Raw genomic sequence first — 27823 nt, 5'->3', positions numbered from 1 at the left:
CGACATCTCAGCTCAGACAATGCAGTAAGAGGTTAGAGTCTGTCTGTATCCCAATCTTGAGTCAGACTGGTTCTATTTCCAAAGTGGAATTTATAAAATATTACATGGATTGACAGCCTGCATTGGCTGCCAGCAGGTTCTGTGCACATTTTGAACAAAATAGAATGTATCTGTGGATATAATTCTGCAAATGCAAATTCACCCCATTGACTTGTTTGTGCGTACATCTGCAGGTGAATGTGAGTGCATGAGACTGTTTGCATGTTTGGTAAAGTGTGTGTGTGAGAGTGTGATGGAGTATAAGCCTGTGAGAGTATGTATATGGGTGCTCGTATGTACATAAGAGAAAGAGAGAACTTACCAAAGTTTGGTGCTTAGCCAAGCTTGGTATTCATGAGGATAGCCTCAACCAGGAACTTGAGTGCATGTCACACTACAGGTGACCCCACTACACTACACATTCTCTCACACACACACACACACACTTACACAGCCCCTCTATTATACACAGTCAAACAATCCACACTCTTACTGGCTCATGTTTATCACACACACATACAATCTCTCTCATGCAAGCACACACACATCTATGGGGTGATTTTACATAATATTTCAGATACATTATTTTGTTCAAAAAGTGTATTATCTGCAGGCAGTAAATCCATATAAAATTTTATAAATCCCACTTTGGAACAGTACAGCCTGACTCAAGATTGGGATACAGACACATTCTAACCTCACACCTTTAACACATCGGTTGAGCTGAGATGTCACTTTTTTTTTGTAAAACCTTAAGTTATCTCAAGAACATATCTTAAAAGTAGTTTTGGGATTTACACATTAATGAACCAAAACCTGTAACCCATTCTAAAAGAAAGACTTAACAGCAATTTAGATTTGTTCACTATATCATCTCAGTTGCTTGACACTGTAATCTTTCACTAAAAATTTTATGTCTTATGGTCTGCTCCACAGCTAGCTGATGAAGGAGCAATGCTTCCAAATAAACCTGTTAGTCTATAACCTGGCATTGCGTGATTTTTAACTTTGTCCACCCCAGTTCAACACTAGCTCCTCCACATCTTAAATATACTCAGTGACCTTGCCTCCACAACCCTCTGTTGCAATGAATTCCATTGAGTCACGACTCTCTGTCTGAAGAAGCTTCTCCTGACTCTAACCTCACACAGTCCCTGTAATTGCACAAAAGGCAGAAGAATTAGAGACCAGCCTGGCTGCGAAACAGCACGTGACCAAATCACGAGTCGCTGTAACACCCCCTTCTTTCGTCATTGAGCAGGGCGGGATTACGCCGTGTGCGGGAGCGCGCAATCTGAGGGCGAGACGGTGCCCGGCAAGCGGCAACGCGCAGTGGGGCGGGGCCCAGAGCTGAGGGGGCGGGGTTGGAGCCAGTGGCCTCGAGCCGAGCAGCGTCGTCAACAGGGAGGGAGCGGGAGACGGCCGAGAAGAAAGCACCTGGAGCTGAGGGGAAATACAGATGGTTATCTTCTCAATTTCCTCTGGCGTGATTCACTAATTTGTTTGTATGTTTTACCCTGCACGTCAATAATTTAAAGAAAATGGAAATGGACGATGGGGTAGTTTACCAGGATGACTCCAATACCAATGTTATGTCGGAGCGGGTGTCGGGCCTGGCGGCCAGTATTTACCGGGAGTTCGAGCGGATGATCCGCAAATACGACGAGGACGTGGTGAAGGACCTGATGCCGTTGGTGGTCGGTGTGCTGGAGAACCTGGACGCAATGTTCGCCGAGAACCAGGAACACGAGGTGGAGCTGGAGCTATTGAGGGAGGATAACGAGCAGCTGATCACCCAGTATGAGCGGGAGAAAGCCCTACGGAAGCACGCCGAGGAGGTGAGTGTGTGTCTGTGTCTGTCTGTCTGCGTCCCGGGCCAGGGTGAGGGCGCCGCCGCTCTCCATCGGGATGGCTCCCGCTCAGACCTCTCAACCGAACCTGTGTTTCCCCTCCTCCTCATTGGACCAGAGCTTCAGACTAAAACCCACCCCCTTTACTCCCTGCACCGTGATTGGTCATCTGACCCGTCACTCTGCTCGCGAGCAAGTTTGGTTGCACTACGATGACAACCTAACGGGCCCTAGTTTTCAAAACAAGCCCCAACTTGCGTGTTATTATTTTAAAAAATAAAGCGGGGTATTTATTCCCGAAGGTTGTGTCGACGCCGAATTGTTTTGGTAACATATTTCTTTTGCAATATCTTGTGGCGTGTGTTGGCACAGTGTTTCTTTGCACGTCATCCGCATGAATAAGCGCAACATTGGATGTGGGTTGAAAACAAAATCTTACTGGTGAATTCTTCCTTAGTGGGCCAGAATAACCAAGAAAATTTAAAGTAACATTTCCAACACAGTTTACCAGAGACCAGTTCAGAGCTTAACATGCGAACTGTTTGTCTTTAAAATATGAGTTGAGGTGTTAAGAACCTAATGGCCTCTGTTTAGTTTTATTCCAGAGAAAAAGGTTTTGTGTCTTCTTCCTAAAAGGAATATATTTTCAGAAACACTGCAGAATATTAGAGAGCACAGGGAAACAAAGTGCAATTATTCTTGCAATTACGTGAAAATAAATGATCTTGGAGTTGCCATTGACACAATTTGCAGAGTCTGGAAGTATAGCTTTTTCCTCCGTGCATATAATCATATAATCAAACCGTGCAGACAATTCCTGTGGATTCCTAACTATTTTCTTTTGGATTTTCATGGAGAATCTGCAGAATAGTTCTATTTTAAAACATCGAATTATTAATAATTCAACATCTTCCACTGATTGTGATTGGCTTTCCATACTGAGATGGGTATGGTGGACGAAAGCCTAGGTTTCAGTATGACACCATGTGCACCTTCTGCACTTATTAAATTCTCTGAGTAATATTACAACTGAATTGAATGTTGGTCTGACTTGATACTCAATTGGCACTTGTGTTGGTTTTGACCACATCCTTAGTTCCACCCCCCTCATCTTTCAGATAATTCACCATCTTTCAGATAAGTCACCATTCACTCACCCAATACCGTAAACACAGGATTGTTTACATGCCAAACAATGAGTTATCCCACAATCAGCAAACCAGATTTAAGCTCTGCAGTCTTGCCACATTCGCAGTGGTGAACAACTCACTTCAAGGGTAGCTAATGTCCTAGTGGTATTATCACTGGATTATTAATCCAGAGACCCGGCTAACGTCCTGGGGACTCGGGTTCAAATCCCACCGTGGCAGATGGTGAAATTTGAATTCAGTAAAGTTCTGAAATTAAGAGTAATAATGACCATGAAACCATGTTGACTGTCAAAAAAAACCTTCTGGTTGACTAAAGTTCTTCCTTTAAGGAAGGGCAACTGCTGTCCACATGTGGTTTCAGACTCCGAGCAATGTGGTTGACTCTCAACCTCCATGAGAGATGGGCAATAAATGCCCTCATCCTGTGAATAAATACAAAAGTAAAGAGGAGATACCATGAACATTTTCATCTTTTAGCAACGGAGGAGTCCAGCACATCGGTGCAAATGACAAGACTGAAGCATTTACATTGTCTTCAGCCAGAATTGCCAAGGTGTTGATCCCATCTCTACTTTGTCCTAAAGTCCCCAACTTTCAACCAATGTCATAATCTCCACAATAGCAAGAAATATTTGATGACAATGGAAAGGATGTGGGCCCTGACAGTATTCCAGACAAAGTGCAGAAGATGTGCTCCAGAACTAGCCATACTACCAACAAAGCTGGTTTAGTACATTCAGAACTCTGGCAAATACTTGTCAATTTGGAAAAATGTACAAATATATCCTGTCTACAAAAGGCAAGACAAATCATCCAAGCAGTTTATCACCTCATCAATTTACTTTCCATCAGTGGAGTGATGGAAGGTGTTGTAGATACTGCTTTCAAGTCAAGGATGTGATGGAATACTGTCCACTTGCTAGGATGGGTGCAACTCCAAAAACATTCAGGAAGCTGAACACCATCCAGGAAAAAGCTGTCTTTTGATTGGCATGTCAATTCTATCACCTATTCACTCCCTTTCACTGATGCAGAGAAATTGCAGCAGCGTGTACCATCTACAAGATGCTCTGCAATAACTTGCCAAGGCTCCCTGGACAATACCTTCCAAAGCCACGATTTTATCATTCAGACGATGGCAGCATAGATGTAGGAGCACCATCATTTTGCCCTGCATGCCATGTACCATCTTAACTTGAAAATATGGTGCTGTTCCTTTGCTGTAACAGGATTAAAATCTATGAACTCGTCCTGTAACAATACAATGTGTGTGTCTACATAAGCAATTTGCTATCAGTTAATGAATGGATGTAAGTTTGCTCACTGTCACTGAGCTGGGAGGTTCCTTTTCAGATGTTTCATCACCATACTAGGTAACATCATCAGTGAGCCCCCTGTTGATGCACTGGTGTTAGTGTCCCACTTTCTATTTCTGCATTTAGGTTTCCTGGGGTCGGTGATGTTTTTTCCTGTGATGATGTCATTTCCAGTTCTTTTTCTCAGAGATTGGTAAATGGGGTCCAAGTCGATGTGTTTTGTTGGAGTTCTAGTTGGAATGCCATGCCTCTAGGAATTCTCGTACGTGTCTCTGTTTGGCTTGTCCTCCGATGGATGTGTAATCCCAGTTGAAGTCGTGTTCTTCCTCATTTGTATGTAAGGATACTAGTGAGAGTGGGTCATGTCTTTTTGTGGCTAGTGGATGTTAATGCATCCTGATGGCTAGTTTTCTGCCTGTTTGTCCAATGTAGCATTTGTTACAGTTCTTGCATGGTATTTTGTAAATGCATTAGTTTTGCTTGTCTGTATGGGTTTTTTTTAAAGTTTATTAGCTGCTGTTTTAGTGTGTTGGTGGGTTTTGGGCTACCATGATGCCAAGAGGTCTGAGGACTCTGGCAGTCATTTTCGAGATGCCTTTGATGTAGGGGAGAGTGGCGAGAGTTTCTGGATGCGTTTTGTCTGCTTGTTTGGGTTTGTTGCTGAGAAATGGGAGGACTGTGTTCATTGCGTACCTGTTCATGTTGAATACACTGTGATTTTCCTCTACTCTTCATAGTTCCTCTGTGTTGCAGTGTGTGGTGGTTCGTTGAAATAATGTTCTAATGCAGCTTCGTTTGTGGATGTTGGGATGATTGCTTCTGTAGTTCAATGTTTGGTCCGTATGCGTTGTTTTCCAGGAGACGCTGGTTTGAAGTTGCCCATTGGTTGTTTGCTCTACTGTGACATCTAGGAATGGCAGTTTGTTTTTGTTTTCCTCCTCTTTAGTGAATTTTATGCAGTAAGGGTATTGTTGATAGTCCTCTTAATTTATTCCATTTGGTGATGACTAAGATGTCATCCACGTAGCAGACCCAAAGTTTGGGTTGGATGATTGACAAAGATGCTTGTTTGAGTCTCTGCATTACTGCCTCTGCTAAGAACCCTTAAAATGGATATCCCATGGGTGTTCTGTTGGTTTTGCTGTTAAAAGTGAAGTGGGTGGTAAGGCATAGGTCCACTAGCTTGGCGATGTTGTTCTTGCTGGTGAAGTTGGTGGTTTTGGTGGATGTGTCTTTGGTTCTTCTAATACTGTAGTCAGTGTTTCCTTGGTCAGGTTGCTGATATGAACAAGGCTGTTATGTCAAAGGATGCCATTATTTCATCCTCTTCTACCTTGGTGTCTTTGGTGTTCAGGAATTCTTGGATGGAGTGTTGTGAGTTTTCTACTCTGTTTTAGTCTTTAATGTAGCTGCTTGGCTAATCTGTCCGTTGGTATTCCAGGTAGTGACACTATGGGTCTGAGGGCGGGCTCCTGTTTTTTTTTGCAAAAATGGCTAATGAATCTTAACTTATCCAATAACACCCATGCCTTGCAAATGAGTTTTACAAAGAAGTCCAAAAATAATATTTGTACTACAGCAGTGACCTATTTTACAGTTACTGCATATATAAAGCACTTCCCATTTATCAGCTCAAACTATAATTCTGATGTGTAGATGTATTTGAATTTTGAATTACTTGACATAGAAGCTGCACAAATGTTTACTCCACTGCAGCCTGGGATGAGATGCGGAGAAATGGTGTAGAATGGGACCAGTGCTCCTCAGGGTTAAGAATGAGAGGTCATCTTGTTGAGTCAAATTCAAGAAAATTATCTATGTTTGACTAACTTAAGGAGTCTATCTAAGAAAAAGACTTGGTAGCTGTCAGGAGGCACTTTGACTGAGGAGTCTGGAAATTTGAATTATGTAAGCTAGAGGCTATCTGTGAACTGACCCATGGCCTTACAATACAATTTCTCCCAGACATGGAAACAGAAAATACTGGATATAATTAGCATGTCCAGCAGCATCTTCCTTTTTCTCAGATCTTCCTTATTTCAACAACTGGTTCAGGTTCTTCAGGTATCTTGACTGTGTTTTCAGCCGAATATGCAACACACTCTGGAATGCGCTCTGAAATTGTCTATCACTTCAGATCCCTTCTTAAAATCTGACTCTTTTCACACAAGCTTTGGTTGCTGTTCCTAATGTTTTGACTTTTTCAATTTTTTAACTGCCTTTGGATGTTGTTCTGTGTTCTACCTTTTATCTACAGGGTAGGCACTGGCGAAGTGGTATTATCGGTCAACTGTTAATCCAGAGACCCAGATAATGTTTGGGGCAGCAGGTTGGCTCAGTGGCTAGCACTGCTGTCTCACAGCGCCAGGGTCCCAGGTTCAATTCCAGCCTTGGGTGACTGTGCAAACTCCACACAGTCACCTGAGGCTGCATGGGTTTTCTCCGGTTTCCTCCCACAGTCCAAAGATGTGCAGGTTGGGTGAATTGGCCATGCTAAAATTGCCCATCATGTTCGGTGCATTAGTCAGAGGGAAATGGGTCTGGGTGGGTTACTCTTCGGAGGGTCGGTGTGGACTTGTTGGGCCGAAGGGCCTGTTTCCACACTGTAGGGAATCTAATCTATCAATATGATAAATTCGGAGCAGGAAGAGGCCATTTGGTCCTTTGAGCATGTTTTGCCATTGATGAAGATCTTGGCTGATCTGATGACTCCACATTCCTACATACATTTGGAAAACCTTTCAGCATCATGTTTGGCAACAATCTATTGATCTGTCTTAAAACTATTCAAAGACTGTTTACGACATCTTTTGAAGAAAGGAGTTCTAAAGACACTCCATCTTCGTTGTCCTCATTCCTTTGCTAAATCGTTTACTGGCTATTTTTAAACCGTGACTCTAGTTCTAGGCTCTCATACAAGAGGAAGCAAACTTTTTGCGTCCATTCTATCAGGACCTATCTCAAGGTCTTGTATGCTTCAAGAATTTGTCTGTTGTTTTTCTAAATTCCAGTGGACAAAATTTTACTCTGTCCAACTTTTCCTCATAAGACAATCCGCCCATTCCTGTTATTAAACTTTCTCTGAACTTGTTCCAACAAATTTACATCCTTTCTTGCATAAGTTGATCAGTATTTGGACTTTTCAAGATGGCGGAAGGGTAGCAGTGCTGCATGCAGGCTCTTGCCCAAGGCTCATCCGCTCCCATCATTTTTTTTCTTCTTTCCCTTTTCTTTCATTTTTCTTTTCTTCTGTAAGTCAGTCGACAGCATCAGGTGAGAGTGGGTTATGTGTGGAGTGGTGATAGCCTCTTGGAGGTTGGAGGTGGTGGTAGGGGGTGTGGCACCTCCTGGTGATTAGTGGCAGCAGTAGCAAGGACATTCTCCCGGTGTTTGAGGCCAGTGGCAGCATACCTCCTCTAGCAAGCGGAGGTAGCAGAAGTGGCATCAGACTCTTTAAGATGGCAGCACCGGCAAAGCAAAATCTTCTGAGGAGGGGGGCCGGAGAGGAACTATTGGTGCAGCCTGGTCTGGCAGCACAGCCAGGAACTTCTGGTTGCAGTAGGTCCAGAAGAGAAACTCCTGGCCTCATAGAGATGGCAGTGGAGCTTTGTATTCCACGTTGTGGATAATTGTGGGTTCAGTGTGGGCCAGTGGTGTTGGTAAGGTGGGCCCAGAGGTGAAGAGCTGGCACCTAAAGTGGCAGCTCCTATGGTGGGCCCAGTGCAGGGGGTGGTGATGGAGATGTAGTGTTGTTGGTGAGTTAACTGAGAATTAATTCATGGTGAGATTAGACACTTTCTTTTTTTTCTCTCTTTCTTTCTCTCTCTCTCTCTTTTTTTTTCTCACTCTCGTCTTAAACTTTGTAAAATGGCACAGGATTGTGGCGACAGTTGAAGCTTTTCACTGTATTTTCTTGTATTATTCACCTGTAAAATGCAAATGACAATAAATCATTCAAGTACAAATTCACACTGTACACAGCACTCCAGATTTGATCTCACCAGTGCCTTGTAAAACTGAAGCATAGCATGCTATTTTTGTGTTTAGTTCCCTTTTCAATAAATAATAATGTTCTGTTAACTTAACTTAATATTTGTCATATGTTTGTGATTCATGCGCTAAAACATCTAGATCCTTCTGTGAAGGGAAATTATTTCCCTTCAGTTGATCATATAAAATACTGTTGATTTTGAATAAAATTAATTCAGACTACAAGGGGATGTCATTTGGTTCATGTCCCAAATCATGAAGGAAAAGGTTTGTTAACTTCAAGGTTAACTTTAACATGTAGCAAGTGGTTAGGAAAACAAATGTTACGTGGCATTTCATAGCAAGGGATTAGTGTAAAAGAGTGAAAAAAACAAGTCTTATTCCAATTTATCCAAGGTGTTGAACCACCTTTTGAATGCTGGTAACTATTTTGTCTGAAGAATGGTTTGACTCGCAATGAAGGTGATTGCAATGAAGGTGGGCAAGCTTGATAGCTGGCCTGAGCGGGCTTTCCTATGTGGAACGATTCAGAATAAAGCTGCCCATACTCTTGTAGTTTAAAGAATAAAATGTAACCACAATGAGCTGTGTCATGTTCTGGATGCTGAGGTCCAGAGTGTGGAATCTGGGGGATCGTAGGCTAACGGATGAACTGTTTCTTCACCTGGAAGATAGTGATTTATCTCTCCTAGAGAGCTTCGGTGGCTTCACCCTTGAATATATTCAAGTTGTCGATCAATAAATTTCTCCCTAAATATTTAAAGAATGCAAAGAATTGTACAGGAAATGGTAGTGAGGTAAAATATCAATCATGATTTAATCCAGTAATGGAGCAGATTCAAAGAGCTGAATGGCTTGAACCTTAAAAGACAGGTAAATGGATATGAGAAGTTTAGGGGATAATGGCCAAACGTAGGCACTAGTTCAGGAGTAGGAGAAAGTGAGGACTTAGATGCTGGAGAGTCAGAGTCAAAAGGTGTGGACCTGTGGAAAAGCACAGCAGGTCAGGCAGCATCCAAGAAACAGGAGAGTCGACATTTTGAGAAGAGCTTATGTCAGAAACGTCGACTATCCTGCTCCTCGGATGCTGTCTGTCTTGCGGTGCTTTTCCAGCACTACACTTTTGAACTTAGGCACTAGTTCAGTTTCGGAAACCTGGTCAGTACAAATGAGTTGGGCCTGTTCCTGTCCTGTATACCTCCTGTGACTAGTCCTCCAACTCTAATGCTCCCAAAAAGGAGCATGACTTACTGAATGACAGAGTGAGTCTACTGTGCCTTGACTTATTCCATCTCCTATTTTATTTCATGTTCTAACATGGCAAATGAGGTCAATTTTAAATGTGTAAATTACAATTACTTGTAATTTATTAAACCAGCACAGTGACTAAATGCCATCATATCAACTGATAAAGCAAGGTTGTGATTAGCTTTTATTTGCTTAATGTTCAATCTTCAATATGTTGCTTACATAATGTAGAATAAATAAATATGAAATTAGAGCACTTAAAAAGTATCAAGTCATCAGTGATGGAAACTCTTGTTTCAAAATAAAAGCTTATTCTTTTAATTCCTCTGAAGTAAATTTGCTTGTATAAAACCGCTTTCCTCTGCCACCTAATGTCCACTCTTGGTCTTTCTTAAGCAGTCTGACCTAGTTCATTTTAAAGTCAGGTGATTAGCTTCTGAAACTACAAGCTTGGTATCACAATGATCTGAAATTGCTTCAGTCTTGTCATGAATTGTATCTACTTTGTAGTGCTGATTTCAATTTAATTTTAATCCTTCTAGCGAACGTAAAATTTAAACTGGTTAACTGCTTTGTGAAGCTTTTGTCCTCCTAAGATCCACTGTGTTCACTGAAACAATTGAGTTTTAAGTACTGCGCTTTTTAAGACAAGTGCAGAGCTCCATACAAAAACATGAATTGGAAGCATGAGTAGGCCATTCGATGTCTCAAGGCTGCTCTACTATTCAACAAGATTTTGGCTGATTTTGTATTTTGGCTTTCACCCTGTTGATTAAGAATCAAACTGATCCGACCTGGAAACTATTCAATGACACCGCCCCGTTTCTGTCAGAGAATGAAATTTCCACAAACTAACACCTATCTGATAGAAATAATTCTTCTAATTTCTGTCATAAATGGGGAATCCGTTTTTATTTTTGAACTTTATCACCTAATTCTAGCTTCTCCTGCAATCTGTGCTTTGTCTCTGACTGACTCTAAGAGAAAACAAGCGTTCAGCACCTGCCAAATCCCCTCAAGATCTTAAAACATTTCATTATGATCATCTCTCCTTCTGAACTCTACTAGTTACAATCTTTTGTTATAAAATAACTTCTTCGTTCCCAGAAATCACTCAAGTAACCTTATAACCAAGCTAAATGAATTTTATGCTGAATGTCTGCATTGTCTGAGGGATTAAATTAAATGAAGTACTGACAAGAAAATCACATTTAAATTAGTATACAAAATGTTTTGGAAATTGCAAGTATGTAACTTCAACACAGTAACTTTTTTTATGAAGTTGTAGCCTGCATTTTATTTTCATTCAATCAATCATCTTTTATGGAGTTAGTTTTAAAGTTGAACCTGATTTTAATAATTTCATAAATTTTAGAATACATGTACTACATCTTTACTCGAGTAGTAAGGTATGGAATGCTTTGTCTGCAACGGTAGTAGATTTGCCAAGTTTCAGTGCATTTAAGTCGTCATTGGACAGGCAAATGGACGTGCATGGAATAGTGTAGGTGGGATGGACTTCAGATTAGTATGACAGGGCAGCGCAACATCAAGTATGTGCATATTTAACCTCCAGCAGTACTTCAGGTATATGTAAATTTCTTTGTGTGGGAAATGTGTTGGACCATAGATGGGAAAATATGCTTTTGATTATTTTAAATAACCACCTGATAAAGGAGCAGCACTCTGAAAGCTAATGCTTGTAAGTAAACCTGTTGACTATAACCTGGTGTTATGATTTTTACTTTGTACACCCCAGTCCGACACCGCCACCTCCAAATCTTGATTATTTTAAATTTCACGCTGACTTCAAACCAAAAGTAGCAGGCACTTATTGTTCTGCCTTCTTATTACTTGTCATGTGTTCAAGGAAATCAAATGTTTTCCTTAGTCAGATCAGCTTTCTGAACTATAATAGAGTCATAGAGATGTACAGCATGGAAACAGACCCTTCGGTCCAACCCGTCCATGCCGACCAGATATCCTAACGTAATCTAGTCCCACCTGCCAGCACCCAGCCCATTTCCCTCTAAACCCTGCCTATTCATATACCAATCCAAATGCCTCTTAAATGTTGCAATTGTACCAGCCTCCACCATTTCCTCTGGCAGCTCATTCCATACATGTACCACCCTCTGCATGAAAAAGTTGCCCCTTGGGTCTCTCTTATATCTTTCCCCTCTCACCCTAAACCTATGCCCTCTAGTTCTGGATTCCCTGACTCCAGGGAAAAGACTTTGCCTATTTTTCCTATCCATGCCCCTCATAATTTTGTAAACCTCTATAAGGTATCAGCCTCCGACGCTCCAGGGAAAACAGCCCCAGCCTGTTCAGCCTCTCCCTGTAGCTCAGATCCTCCAACCCTGGCAACATCCTTGTAAATCTTTTCTGAACTCTTTCAAGTTTCACAACATCTTTCCGATAGGAAGGAAACCAGAATTGCACGCAATATTCCAACAGTGGCCTAACCAATGTCCTGTACAGCCGCAACATGACCTCCCAACTCCTGTAGGAGATAGTGAGAACTGCAGATGCTGGAGATCAGAGCTGGAAAAGCGCAGCAGGTCAGGCAGCATCCATAGAGCAGGAGAATCGACGTTTCAGGCATGAGCCCTTCAGGCTTCCTGAAGAAGGGCTCATGCCCGAAACCTCGATTCTCCTGCTCTATGGATACTGCCTGACCTGCTGCGCTTTTCCAGCAACACATTTTCAGCTCCCAACTCCTATACTCAATACTCGTGACCAATAAAGGAAAGCATACCAAACGCCGCCTTCACTATTCTATCTACTGCGACTCCACTTTCAAGGAGCTATGAACCTGCATGCCAACGTCTCTTTGTTTAGCAACACTCCCTAGGACCTTACCATTAAGTGTATAAGTCCTACTAAGATTTGCTTTCCCAAAATGCAACATCTCGCATTTATCGGAATTAAACTCTGTCTGCCACTTCTCAGCCCATTGGCCCATCTGGTTAAGATCCTGTTGTAATCTGAAGTAACTTTCTTTGCTGTCCACTACACCTCCAATTTTGGTGTCATCTGCAAACTTACTAACTGTACCTCTTACGCTCACATCCAAATCATTTATGTAAATGACAAATATATTGCACTAGGCTATAATTTTGTTTTTTGGTAAATTATATGGCATGGTATTAAGCACTTCTGTCATTTCCTGTTTTCTTAAAGCTACTGTTCCTGATATTTTCATCTGTTATTTGGTTTTAATAGTTTTTCAGTATCTGAAAGCTATTTTAAATTAATTGGTTTCTGAATTGATAGTCTTTTTGATGTTTTGACTCATACAACTCATTTGTCTCATCCAGATTTGCCCAGCTATGTAATTAAAAAGGAATTCTTTTAAAATTATGTGGGATGTGGATGTTGATAGCGAGCATCCCTAATTGAGCTTGAAGGTGTGGGTGAGCCACCTTTAGTGAACTGCTGCAGCCAGTGTGTTATTGGCATATTACTTGTGCCTATAGGAATGGGGTTCTGGAATTTTGATCCAACAACAGTGAAGAAATGGCAGTTTAGTTTTAAGTCAGGATGGTGTGTGATTTGCAGGGGTTACAGCTGACAGTCCTTATCTCCCTTGGCGGAGTAGAAGGGGTCTTGAAGTGTTCGGCCACAGGGCGGGTGGGGCTGTGTAGTGCGAGTGTCCCAGAGATGTTCTCTGAAATGTTCTGCCAGTTGGCGTCCTGTCTCCCCAGTGCAGAGGAGACCACATTGGGAGCAATGGTCACAGTTGATGTGTGTGGAGGTGCAGGAAAATCTCTCCTGGATATGGAAGGATCCTTTGGGACCTTGGATGGAGGAATGGGTGCAGGTTTTGCACTTCCTGAAGTGGCATGGGAAGGCACTGGGAGTGGTGGGTGGGTTGGTGGGGGGCATGGAGTTAACAAGTGAGTCGCTGAGAGAATGGACTCTGCAGAATGTAAATAGGGATGGGGCGGGAAATATATCACTGGTTGTGGAGTCTGTTTGTAGGTGGCAAAAATGGAGGAGGATGATGTGTTGTATCTAGAGGTTTGTGGGCTAGGAGGTGAGGACTTGGAGTGGGGGGGGGGGGGTTTCAAGGGTGGAGGTGTGGGAAACAGAGGGGATGCGCTGGAGGGCATCATTGACCACGTGAGAAGGGAAATTGCAGTCCTTGAAGAAGGAGGCCCTCTGCGTTGCTCTGTCATGGAATTGGTCCTCCTGGGAGCAGATGCGGTGGAGGCAAAGGAATTGAGAGTAAGCAATAGTGTTTTTACAGGAGGTAGGGTGAGAGGAGGTGTAGTCCAGGTAGCTGTGGGAGGTCCAGAAAGAGGAGTGGGGTGTCCAAGGTAGTCCAGGTGAACTTGAGGTCTGGATGGAAGATGTTAGTTAAGTTGATGAACTGTTCAACTTCCTCGTGGGAGCACAAACTGGCACTGATACTGTCATCGATGTAGGGGAAGAAAAGGTGGGGAATGGTGCCGGTGTAACTGCGAAGGGGCAGGCATAGCTGGGGCTCATGCAGGTGCCCAAGACTACTCCTTTGGTCTGGAGGAAGTGGGAGAATTCGAAGGAGAAATTGTTGAGCATGAGGACCAGTTCAGCTAATCGAATGATTGCGTCATTGTACGGGTACTGATTGTGGTGGTGGGAGAGGAAGAAATGGATGGCTTGGATGCCTTTGTCAGGGAGGATGGATGTGTATAGGGACACATGTCCATGGTGGTGATGAGGCATTGGGAGCTGGGACCGAAGGCATGGGTGGTGTCTCTAATGTATTTGGGCTGATCCTGGATCCAGGGGGACAGGACGGTGTCAAAGTATGTGAGGATAAGTTCAAGGGGGCAGGAACAGACTGAGACGATGGGTCGACCGAGGCAGTCAGATTTGTGAATTTTAGGTAGGAGGTAGAACCGAGGTGGTGCAGGGTTCCTGGACTATGAGATTGGAGACTGTTGGTGGGAGATCCTCTGAGGTGATGAGGTTGTGGATAGTCTGGGAGAGGAGTCTTGCTGAGTTGCTACACTGCATCTGGTGTGTGACGCACATTGCTCTCATTGTGAGCAATGATGGAGATGGTAGATGGGATGCCAATTAAGTTGGCTGCTTTGTCCTGGATGTGTTATAGGAGCTATACTCATCCAGGCAAATGGGGAATATTCCAACACATTCCTGACTTGTGCCTTGAAGATGGTGGATAGGCACTGGAAAATCAGGAGGTGAGTTTCATGGGACATGTTTTTATAACAACAGTATGAAAATGGTTAGTCCCATTCAGTTTCTAGTCAGTCATAGCCCCAGAATGCTGGTAGTTGGGCGTGAACAATGGAAATGCTATTGTAGGTTAAGGGGCGATGGTTAGATTTTTTTCTTGTTACAGATGGTTGTTGTCTAGCAATTTTACTTGCCACTTGGATACCTAATTTTTTAAAAAATCCTGGCTTTTGTCCAAGTTCTCCTGAATTATTCAGGGGCACAGGTGGACATTTCTGTGGCCACAAAACAGATTCCAAGATGCTGTGTTGTCTCCCTGCTGCCAGGGTGCAGGCATATGCAAAAGGGAGGGAAAACAGAGGTCATGGTACGTATTGATACTAACAACATAGGCAGAAAAGTGATGAGGTCCTGCAAAGGAAGTTCAGTGAGTTAGGTAGGAAGTTGAAAAGTAGGACCTCTGGGGTTGTACTCTCAGAATTATTTCCTATGCCTTATGCCAGTGAGGCTAGGAATAAAAAGATAGAACAGTTAAATATGTGGCAAAAGAACTGGTTTTGGAGGGGGAGCTTTAGAGATGTGAATCATTAGGATGGGACCTGTGCAAGTAGGGCAAGTTGCAACTAAACTGGAGGGGCATTAATATCCTGTCAGTGAGCTTTGCTTGTGTTATTTGGGGGGTCTTAAAACTCATAAGAACCAGACCAGTGATTAGAAAGTGAAATGAGTGAGGAATGGCCAGAGACGAAGGTCAGTAAGGCTAAAAGGAAGGGCAGACAGGGAGAGATTACTGAACGCTGTGGGACTGGTAGTCTCAAGTGCACTTGGTATAAAGTGAGGAATATGACAGGTAAGGCAGATGAATTTAGAGTTTGGTTTATTACTTATAACCATGATGTTGTAGCTGTTACTGAAACTTGGATGAGAGAGGGACAAGACTAGCAGCTTAATGTTCTGGCATTTACATGTTTCAGCCGCAATAGGGAGAGATGTAAAAGAGGTAGGGGAGTTACATTAGTGATTTAGGGAGAATATTGCAGCTGTACTGAGGGAGAACACTTTGGGCTCCTTCAGAGAGGCCATATGGGTAGTGCTCAGGAATAGAAAGGGTGTAATTACTTTGGGGTTGTACTATAGGCCTCCCAACAGGAGACAGGAACATATATGTGGACAAAGATGGGAAGATGTAGAAATGGCAGAATTACTGTGGTAGATGAATTAACATTCTCCTATGTTGACTCGGAATCGCTTAGTGCCGGGGCATAGATGTGAGAGAATTTGTTAGATGCATCCAGGAGGGTTTATTGAAACAATATGGAAGTTATCCACTGGGGAAGGAGCCACCCTTGACCTAGAGTTAAGGTATGAGCCCGGCCAGTTTCAGTGGGTGAGCATTTCAGGAACAGTGATCATAAGTCTATAAGTTTTAAGTTACTTATGGATAAGGAAAGGAGTGATTTTGATGAAAGTACGAAACACTGGAAAGCTATTTGAGGGTAGATCCACATCTGGCATGTGTCAGTTGATTAGAATTCAGGGGGATCCAAGATGGCAGCGACCCAGCAAGTCTGAGTCTGTAGTGCTCCTCCCAAGACTTGGGCAAAGTGGGTCACCTGCCCCCAACACACTCACCAAATCATTTAAAATAGTTTTTACTTAATGTAATTAGTTGCTTAGTATTGAATTTAAACAATTCAATCTCCCAGTAAAAATGACTAAAGGGAAGGGAGCCCGCAGCTCTTAGCAGGCAGGAACCCCTCCCCAACCCTCTCCAGCTGCAGAAGAGGCGCCCGCAGCAGCCCCGGGGGACTTAACTATGGTGGCGAGCCTCGTGGAAATAATTTCCAAACTCGATGCAAAGATCGATGCCTTCATTGAAGAGTCCCGGAGCCGATGGGACTCAGTCTCGGCCGCGCTGCAGAAGCACGACTGATACATCAAGGAAATTGAGCGCCAAGTGGGAGGGGCAGAGCTAAATGCCGCGACCTCCGAGGCTGCTGCAGAATCGACTGTGGATCGGGTCCGGACTCTCGAACAGCGAGTCTGGACCTTAGAGAATCACATTGACGACCTCGAGAAATAGTAATTTGCTGGGCCTTCCTGAATGGGAAGAGGAAGGCCAGCTCGCTATGTTCCTTGAACAGTGGCTTCCACAGCTTTTAAATCTGGAGGCTGGATCAGACCAGGTAAGGGTGGAATGGGCCTACCGGGTTGCAATATGCGGGCCCGGCCCGAACCAGCACCCCCGCCCGGTCCTGTTCTGGCTGCAGAGCTACAAGGAGAGGCAGATGCTCTTAGAACCTTCCAGAAATCTTGGGAAAAATCCCCAAACCATGATTTGTAAAGGATCCAAGATTATGTTATTCCAGGACTTTTGCCCAGCTCTGGTCCAAAAGAGGAAGGTGTTTGATGAAGTGAAGAAGTGTTTAAGGGACTTAAATATTCAGTCCTCCTTGCGCTACCCAGCGATGCTACGCTTTAACCATGAAGGGTCCGTGCATAATTTCGGATCGCCGGAAAAGGCCATGGAATTTTTGGACTCCTTAGATAAATTGTAAGAGTTAATTGATGTTGTTTTGCTTTCACCCCACTCTGGCGTACATCCCCTTTTTTTTATATTAATCCCTTTTTTTAACCTTACTGTTCAATATTATCTTGGGGGGGGTGGGAAGTGGGATTTATTTATTTGTTCTCTACTTAACGATTCTCTTTTCTTCCCCACCCCTTTTTTTTAACTAGACGTCCCGACCTCTTAATGTTGGTGGAGGGAGGTGGTTACCTTATCCTGTTTTATCTCTGTGTTTAGGAGTGGGGTTGTTTTCCCCTGTTGTTTTGTATTATTATATTTAATTATTACTTGTTGAGGCTGTAATTTTATAGTTACATATGTTTATACATGGTATTAACATTACCAAATATATCCAGGTGTTGGTGTGGCGGGGGAGGGAGGGTACATAGGGTGCTCACTGTTAACTCTAGCTCTTTAGTATCTCTGTAGTATATTTGAATTTTCTTCATCCTATTGAGGAGCGCCTGGGTCAAGGGTGGGACACTGGTTGGGAGAGGATACGATGGACTTTTGGAAAAGAAGTGATACCCCCTGGGAACAAGGGGGAAAATTTCCATTTAAATATGTTTTGTTTTATTTAGAAATAGTTTATTATATTGATGTGAGTGTATTAAAGAGCCTTTATTTTTGTGAATTTTATATGCTCTGTGCTCGGGATGTTCGGGATAGGGTTTCCCCTCCCGAGGGGTCTCAGATTTGGCCGGATGATTATGGTTGATTATTCGGTTAAGTGGTGCACCTGGAATGTCAATGGGAGTAATTCACCAGTTAAAAGGAAGAAAATATTATCAAACCTCAAGAAAGAAAGGGTTGATATAGCTCTCCTACAGGAGACACACTTGTTGGATAAAGAACACTTGAAATTACGACAGGGTGGATTTGATCAGGCCTTTTTTTCTTCTTTTAGCTCAAAAAGCAGGGGAGTTGTTATTCTTATTCGGAAGAATTTCCCTTTCAAAATCCTAAATCAGATAAAAGACAAATCTGGACAATATATTCTGATTAAAGCCCTTGTAAATGGAGAGGAATATGGGATTTTAAATTTGTATTGCCCCCCCCCCGCACATCCTTTTAAATTTATAACGGAAGCCTTCTCAAAATTGATGGCTCTCGGTGCTCATCTCACAATTATAGGGGGAGATTTTAATTGTATTATGGATCCGGAAATAGATAGGATTCCCAAGAGTACTGCAGGAGTATCTCCCAGATCTAGACAAGTGGTGGATTTGAACAAAGAATTAGGACTAGTAGATGTAGAGAGATGCCTTCATCCAAAGGGCAGAGATTTTTCTTTTTACTCCAATCCACATAAATGTCATATCAGAATCGATATGTTTTTTGCCCTCTTGATTTTTTAAATTCCATATCATCCTGTAAAATAGGCAGGATAACAATCTGCGATCACGCTGCTGTATATATGGAAATCAAGGCAAGGAACAATGAGACATCCCCCTGGAATTGGCGTATGGATCCCTTCCTGATGAAAGATTAGTAAATTTGTAAAGTACTTGTCTCAAGAATTTAAAACTTTTTTAGAAATTAATTCAGGTACGGCTGGCAACCCATCAATGATGTGGGAGACCATCAAAGCTGATGTGCGAGGTTTGATCATCTCATACTCAGCAACCCAGAAAAAATTCAAGGGAGAAAACAGCATCTGCTCAAAACTCGCTTAAAAGCGGCTGAAACAGCAAATGCTGACAGACTTTCTATTATCAAATTACAAAGGATTACGGCCCTTAGGACAGCTCTAAACACCATGCTTACCCAAACAGCTAAGAGGGAAATATTATTTGCAAAACAAAGATTATATGAATTTGGCAATAACCCTGGTAGATACTTAGCATTTCTTGCAAAGAAAAAGAAGGCCACCTCAAACTATCAAGGAAAGTACGGGTAATCTGACTCATGATCATAAAAGGATTAACGCAATCTTTAGAAAATTTTATTCTGATTTTATATAAATCGCAGGATTGCGAAGACAGGACTAGGAAGATGCAGTCATTTTTTAAAAACCTGACCTTTCTGGACCTAACTCCGGAACAGGTATCAGTCTTGAATGTTCCACTAACAATTCAACAAATACTTGACACGATCAGGCAACTTCAAAATGGTAAGGCATCTGGCCCAGATGGCTTTCCAGCTGAATTCTATAAAGAATTTATAGGAATATTGGTTGGTCCACTTATGGACTTTTACAACTATTCATACATCAGGGCTGTCTCCTGTCTTTGCTGAAAGAGGTGAATATTTCTCTTATCCTCAAAAAAGGAAAGGACCCAGAAGATTGTGCGTCTTACAGACCAATATCCTTGCTAAATGTAGATTTTAAAATCCTCGCTAAAACGTTAGCAATGAGGCTAGAAAGGGTATTGCCACATATTAAAAAGGAGGATCAGATGGGGTTTATTCAGGGCCGTTGATCATCCAATGTCAGGAGGGTTTTGAATGTGATTCAAGCCTGCCATCAGGGAAAGATACCAGGAGCAGTAGTCTCAATAGACGCGGAAAAGGCATTCGACAGGGTTGAATGGTCATATTTGTCCTACACGTTGGAAAGGTGTTTACCAAATGGGTCTCAACATTATATGGTTATCCAAGGCAGTTAAGATTTCCATTGGTTTAGGCTCGGATAGCTTCAGTGTGGATAGCGGCCGCCGTCAGGAATGTCCCCTTTCGCCATTGCAATCTATGCTAATAATTGAGCCACTAGCAGAAGCTATATGGGCTGACCCTAATATAATGGCCCTGAGGATTGGTATAAGTAAACATAAAATTACCCTTTATGCAGATGATGTTCTTCTATTTCTCAGTAATCCTTGGATTAAGTGAGGCACGGACATCTACGTTATTAAAACATTTAGTGTATTTTCAGGCTCCAAAATTAATTTCTCAAAATCGGAGGCTATGTCAATGGGTGGCCTTGCTAGTATGTCCCACTTATTGGACGGATCCCACTTTCCCTTTCGATGATCCCTGGAGGGTTTCTTATATTTAGGCATTTTTATTACTCCAGTATTTGGTCAGTTATACAAGGCTAACTTTGTGCATTTACTGGAAAGGATAAGGCAGGACCTCCAGCAATTAGGAGACCTTCCAATTTCCTGGATAGGTAGAATAGCACTAATTAAAATGAATGTCCTGCCCTGTTTCCTATACCCTATGAGAATGCTTCCGGTGATGCTGTCGATGCTGGCACTACGTAAATTTATATGGCTGGTTGGGTTCCTTCATCTGGAATCATAGACGGCCCCTCATTAAGCTGAAGAAGCTACAGCTTCCACAGACAAGGGGAGGATTGGATTTCCCAGATTCTAGGAAATATCATTTAAGTTCCCTATTAAGTTACTTAGCTGATTTGGGTCTGGTCTGACCTGCAATCAATCTGGTGGACATCGAGGCTTCTCAAGTAAAATGCCCACTTATTAACCTTTTTTATTTTCAGACAAGGGGAAAATCATTACGGACCACTGTAAAAACTCTATAATACTAAACACAATTAAAGCTTGGAATATAATGCGGCAAAATGAGGGCAACTCACGTAAAACGTCCCCTATGCTCCGATAGTGTGAGCATGGGGATTTCAACCGGGGGCCTACAGATGCCACTTTCAAACTCTGGAGATCCAGGGATATCTAATGTTTAGGAGATCTGTTTAAAGAAGGGATCCTGATGTCGTTTGAACAGTTGCATCAGAAATTTGGATTACCTAATGGAGACCTCTTTCGATACTTCCAAATTCGAGATTACACACAGAAGAAGACTACGTTATTAGATAGTCTTTATAAATCAGGTAGAGAATGTAGAGTGCTATGGCCAATGGGGTATCTTCCGACAGTACTATTTATCATTTACTACATGAAGTATCAGGAGATATGGACAATCTGCTTAAAACATGGGATCAGGATTTGGGACTAGAAATCTCTATGGAAACATGGAATGACATTTGGGAAAACGCCAGAAGAATCACCATCTGCAACTGAACTCAGGCCATTCAGTTGAAGATACTTCATAGGGCTCATATAGCACCGGATCGATTGGTGATGCTCCTGCCTTAAATTTTGCCAATGTGTCCCAAATGTAAAATAGAGGTGGGCACTCTTGTACATTGCTTATGGACCTGTCATAAGATCAATAGATATTGGACTAAAGTCGCAAGTGCTCTGACAGAAATCTTGGGAATGGAAATTAGAGTGGACCCTGTATCTCTCCTTTTGGGCTTTTTGAACTTACCCTCCCTGGATATGCACGGGAAGAGATATTTTTCCTTGCTCCAAAGAGAGAATAGAAAATAATTTTGGTAAACTGGGTGGCTGAGGGCCCCCCTGGACTTTTGAATTGGCACAGATTAATCATGAAATGTATTCCCCTTGTCTTCCTTACAAATATGGTGCACCAAAAGACCGCATTATTCTATAAAATATGGCAGCCCTTCTTGAATTACATAAATACAGATATTTCAGCCATCCTAACAAGGGCTTTTATTTAATTGAGATGGCGAACCTGGCTGGTCCAGGGCCCCTTGGGAGAGGAATCCCACACGAATACGGGTTTTGTTATGATTTGATGTTAATACATTCCGAGCATGTATCTCTCTACCCAATTTCTGTGTTATCCGTCGGTTGTTTTTTTTTCTCTTATTTGAATAATGTAAGAGACTTAATTATACACTCTGCTTAGTTGTAGGTTAGACTAGTAGTCAGTTGAGTTTTGTTTTTTTCTCTCTCGTTATTTTTCTTTTGTTAAATTTTGATTATTATTTATTTAATATTTAATTGTATCTCAATGTTTATACTTGGGGTTCTTTTTATTTGTAAACTTGTAAAAATATGTTAAATTTTCAATAAAAATATCTGTTTTTAAAAAAAAGAATTCCGGACCAAACTGTTTCCTTGAAAATGAAGGATAAAGATGGCAGAGTTTGGGAACCTTGAATGACAAGAGAAACAGAGATTGTGAGCTTACTCAAAAAGAAACATGAGGCATATGTGAGATTTAGGAAACTGAAAATACACAGAGCCCTTGAAGAATACAAAGAAAGCTGGAAAGATCTTAAACAAGGAGTTAGGAGGCTAAAAGGGGCCATGAAATGCCTTTGGCAAACAGGATTAAGGAAAATACCAAGGTGTTTTATCCGTATGTGAGGAGTCATAGAGTCATACAGCACAGAAGCAGGCTTTTTGGTCCAACTCATCTGCACCAACTAGACTTCCCAATCTCCTAATCTCATTTGCTAGCCATTTGGCCCTAATTGCTCTAAACCTTCACATTTGTGTACCCCTCCTGATACTTTATAATGTTGTAATTGTACCACCACTGTCTGGGTGAAAAACTACCCCTCAGGTCTTTTTTTAAAATCTTTCCCCTCTCACCTTAAACTTGATATCCTTTTCGTTCTGGACTCTCCCACCCAAGGAAAAAGGCTATTCACCCTATCCATGCCCCTCATGATTTTACAATTCTCTAGGTCCCCCGTCAGTCTTCAATCCTCTAGGGCAAAAAGCCCCAACCTGTTCAGCCTTTCCCGATAGCTCAAACCCTCCAGTCTAGGGAATACCCTTGTAAATCTTTTCTGCACCCTTTCAGGTATAACAACATCCTTCATATAGAAGCATAACCAGAATTATGTTCCGAAAGTGGCCTGACCAATGTCCTGTACAGCTGCAAAATGGCATCCCAACTGCTGTACTCAGTGTTCTGACCAATGAAGGCAAGCGTGCCAAGTGCCTTCACCATCCTGTCTACCTGCGACTCCACTTCCAATAAACTATGAACCTGCACTCCAAGTTCTCTTTGTTCAGCAACACCCACCAGGAACTGACCGTTAAGTGTCTGAGTCTTGCCCTGATTTGCCTTTCAAAAATGCAGCACCTCATATTTCTCTAAATTTAACTCCCATCTTGCACTTCTTGGCCCATAGACACATCTGATCAAGGTGAAAGTAAGGACTGCAGATGCTGGAGATCAGAATCATGATTAAAGTGCAGCATGTCAGGCAGCATCTTAGGAGCAGGAAAATCGACGTTTCGGCCAAGAGCCCCTCATCAGGAATGAGCTGGGAGCCTCCAGGGGGAGAGAGAAATGGCAGGGGGTTGGGGGGAGTGGTCGCGTTGGGGCTGGAGAGAAGGTAGCAAAGAGTGCAATAAGTGAATGGAGGTGGGGATAAAGGTGATAGATTGGAGAGGAGGGTGGAGCAAATTGGTGGTAAGGAAGATTGGCAGGTAGAATAAACCACGAGGATGGTGCTGAGCTGGCAGGTTGGAACTGGGATAAGGTCGGGGGAGGGGAAATGAGGAAATTGGTGAAGTCCACATTGTTGCCCTGGGGTTGAAGTGTTCTCAGGCGGAATATGAAGTGTTCTTCCTTCAGGCATCGGGTGGTGAGGGAGTGGCAATGGAGGAGGCCAACTAAAGTCCCCTACTGCCATCATCGCCACCACTTTGGTCCCCACCAAAGTCACTCGCCTGCATAGTGCTGACATGTCCCACCCATGGATCCCAGTGTCCCCATCCCCCAGAACCCTGAGGCGAACATCACCTCTGCTAATGACTCCACTCCATTACCCCCCCACCACCACTCCCAGCTTCACACCTACACCAGTTCCTAGCTCCCAGCCCTGTCGAGTTTTTACCATCCCTCCCCCAGACCTCACCCTCACTGAGGACGAACGATCAGTCCTCAGCAAAGGCTTTACCTTAATCCCCCTCCTTCCAAGCTTCAGTTAAACGTCAAACACTTCTTCCTCCGCCTCCAAGCTTACTTTTTCAATCAGGATTCCCGCCCACCTTCCGAGGACCCCTTCACCCACCTCTAACACACTCGATCCACCTGGACACCCCATGCTGGCCTATTACCTGCCTTCGATCTCTTCATTTCCAACTGAAGACATTAACCGCCTCAACCTGTCTACTCCCTCTCCCCCATTCCAACCTCTCACCATCACAACACACAGCCCTCCACTCCCTCTGCGGGAATGTCCCAACCTCACCATCAAACCAGCAGATAAAGGAGATGCAGTGGAAGTTTGGTGCGCTGACCTCTACACCGCTGAAGCCAGGCGCCAACTCGGAGACACCTCCTCCTACTGCCCCTTCGACCATGACCTCAACCCCTATCACCAAACCAACATCTCCCGGACCATACACAACCTCATCACCTCAGGAGATCTCCCACCCACAGCTTCTAAACTCAGTTTGGGAACTCCGCACTGCCCAATTCTACTTCCTTCCCAAGATCCCCAGAAGCCTGACCACCCAGGCCGACCCATTGTCTCAGCCTGCTCCTGCCCCTGCCCCACCGAACGCATCTCCACCTACCTTGATACTATTCTATCCTACCTCATACAGGAACTCCCCACATACATTCAGGACACGACCCATGCCCTCCACCTCCTCCAATCCCTCTCCACCTCCATTCGACCAGGGCCTCCAAGCCTTCCGTTTCTTCCTCTCCCGACGTACCCTGCCACTGACACTCATTGGTTTGGCTGAACTGGTCCTGACCCTTAACAATTTCTCCTTCGAATCCTCCCACTCCCTCCAGATCAAAGGGGTAGGCATGGGCACCCGTATGGGCCCCAGCTATGCCTGTCTCTTTGTTGGCTGCTTAGAACAGTCCATCTTGTGTAGTTGCACTGACACCACTCCCAACTTCTTCCTCCGCTACGTTGATGACTGCATCGATGCAACCTTGTGCTTCCATGAGGAGATTGAGCAATTCATAAACTTCACCAACACATTCCACTCTGACCTCAAGTTCACGTGGACCATCTCTGACATCTCCCTCCCCTTCCTGGACCTTTCCATCTCCATCAATGACGACCAACCTAACACTGACATTTTAACAAACCCACCAACTCTCTCAGCTATCTGGACTACACCTCTTCCTACCCTACCTCCTGCAAAATGCTATACCGTATTCCTAATTTCTCCAGGAGGACTAGTTCCACCACAGAACACACCAGATGGCCTCCTTTCAAGACCGTAATTTTCCTTCCCACGTGGTTGAAGATGCCCTCCCACACATCGCATCTATGTCCCGCACCTCCAACTGTGGCAAGGACAGAACCTCCCCCCCCCCCCCCCCCCACCCCCGATCCTCACCTTCCAGCCCACCAACCTCTGCATAAGCTGCTTCATCCGCCAACATATCCGCCACCTGCAAACAGACCCCACCACCAGGGATATATATCCCTCCCCACCATATCCACTTTCCGCAAAGACCGTTCCCTCCGTGATTACCTGGTCAGGTCCACGCGCCCCTCCCCACAACCCACCCTCCCATCCTGGCACCTTCCCCTGCCACTGCAGGAGTTGCAAAACCTGCACCCACACCTCCCCCCTCCCCTCCATCCAAGGTCCCAGAGGAGCCTTCCACATCCATCAAAGTTTCATCTGTAATTCCAGAAATGTCACTTATTGTATCCTTCACTCCCGATGCAGTCTCCTTTACATTAGGGAGACTGGACGCTTTCTCGCAGAGCACTTTAAGGTACATCTCCAGGACACCTGAACGAATCAATCCACCACCTCGTGGCCGAACATTTCAGCTCCCCCTCCCACTCTGCTGATGATATGCAGGTCCTGGGCCTCCTCCACAGCCACTCCCTCACCACCCAACCCCTGGGGGAAGAACTTCTCTCTTCTGCCTTGGAACACTTCAACCCCAGGGCATCAATGTGGACTTCACCACTTTCCTCATTTCCCCTCTCCCCACCTTACCCCAGTTCCAATCTTCCAGCTCAGCACCATCCTCATGACCTGTCCTACCTGTCAATCTTCCTTCCCACCTATTCACTCCACTCTCCTCTCTGACCTACCACCTTTATCCCCACCTACATCCATCTCTTGCACTCTTAGCTACCTTCTCCCCAGCCCAGACACTCCCAGTCTCATTGCTGATGAAAGGCTCCTGCCCGAAACGTTGACTTTCCTGCTCCTCAGATGCTGCCTGACCTGCTATGCTTTTCCAGCACCACTCTAATCTTGAGTCCATCTGATCAAGGTCCTGTTGTACTCCGAGATAATCTTCTCGCTGTCCATTACACAACCTATTTTGATTTCATCAGCAAACTAGCTAACAATACCTCATATATTGACATTCAAGTCATTTATATAAATGATGAAAAGCGGTGGACTTAGCACTGATCCTTGTAGCACACGGCTGGTCATAGACTTCAAGTCTGAAAAACAACCCTCCATTGTCGCACTCTGTCTTGTACTTTCAAGCCAATTTTATGTCCAGTTGGCTAGCTCCCCTGGATCCTGTGATCTAACCTGGCTAACTAGTCTACCATGCAATTCTTTGTCAAATGGACTCCAACAAAGCATATGAACAGCGGCTACTGCTCTACTTTCGTCAATCTTTTATTTGTCACTGTTTCAAAAAAACTTAATCAAGTTAGTGAGACACGATTTCCCATGCACAAATCCATGCAGGTGATCCCTAATCAGTCCTTGCCTTTTCAAATGCTTGTAAATCCTGTCTCTTAGAATCCCCTGCAAAGATTTACCCCCAATGACATAAGGGTCACCAACCTGTAGTCCTGCCTTTTCTTTCCAGCCTTTCTTAAATATTTAAGACAGCCTCCAGTCTTCTGGTACCTCAACCATGGCTGTTGCTGATAAAAATGTCTCTGCAAGGAGTCCCGCAATCTCTTTCCTAGATTCCTACAGTGTTCTGGGTTGCATCTGGTCAGGTGCTGAGGATTTAGCTACCTTTACGCATTTTAAGACCTGCAGCACCACCACTTCTGCAATGTGAACTTATTTGAAGATATCACGGTTAATTTCCCGAGCTACCATTCTTTCTTCTCAGTAAATATTGAGAAGAAATAGTTCATAGCTCACCTATCTCCTGTGGTTTCACACGTTGTCATAGAGACATATAGCACAGAAACAGACCCTTTGGACAATTTGTCTATGCCGACCAAGTTTCCCAAACTAAAGTCGTCCTGTTTGCCTAAATTTGGCCCATATCCCTCAAAACCTTTCCGATTCATATACCGATTCATTTCTTAAAAATATTTTAACTATACCTACATCTACCATTTCCTCTGGCAGTTTATTCCATGAACAAACAGCCCTTTGTGTAAAAACATTGCCCTTCAGGTCTCTTTTAAAATCTTTCTCCTCTCACCTTAAAAATATGCCCTTTAGTTTTGAACTCTCCTAGTCTAGAGAAATGACCTTTGCTATTCACCTTATCTCTGCCCCTCATGATTTTATAAATCTCTGAGGTCACCCCTCAACCTCCTATGCTCCAGTGGAAACAGTCCCAACGTATCCAGTCTCTCCTGTAGCTCAAACTCTCCAGACCAGGTAACATCCTTGTAGATCTCTCTGTACCCTCTCTAATTTAATAATATCCTTCCTATAGCTTGACAACCAGAATTGTGCACAGTATTCCAAAAGTGGTCTCACCAAACTTGTGTGCAGTTGCAACATGATGTCCCAACACATGTAATGAATG

At 43.5% G+C, this 27823-nt stretch overlaps 1 protein-coding gene across 2 annotated transcripts in view; it reads left to right on the top strand.

Moving 5' to 3' along the window:
* The first annotated feature begins 1403 nt into the window (after window positions 1–1403).
* The window catches only part of spag9b (sperm associated antigen 9b), a 285882-nt gene continuing 259462 nt past the window's right edge, over window positions 1404–27823 (top strand). Inside the window, exon 1 of one of the 2 annotated variants that reach the window (XM_060844669.1) lies at window positions 1404–1877. In XM_060844669.1, coding sequence (XP_060700652.1) covers window positions 1581–1877 — 297 coding nt within the window. In that variant the 5' untranslated portion in view covers window positions 1404–1580. The remainder of the gene's footprint in view (window positions 1878–27823) is intronic. The other variant, XM_060844670.1, reaches the window with a different exon arrangement.

Source organism: Hemiscyllium ocellatum, chromosome 25 (genome assembly GCF_020745735.1).
Source record: "Hemiscyllium ocellatum isolate sHemOce1 chromosome 25, sHemOce1.pat.X.cur, whole genome shotgun sequence".
Lineage (NCBI taxonomy): Eukaryota > Metazoa > Chordata > Chondrichthyes > Orectolobiformes > Hemiscylliidae > Hemiscyllium > Hemiscyllium ocellatum.
The sequence above is the reverse complement of the archived record's forward strand: the minus strand, read 5'-3'. Positions and strand labels throughout refer to the sequence as shown.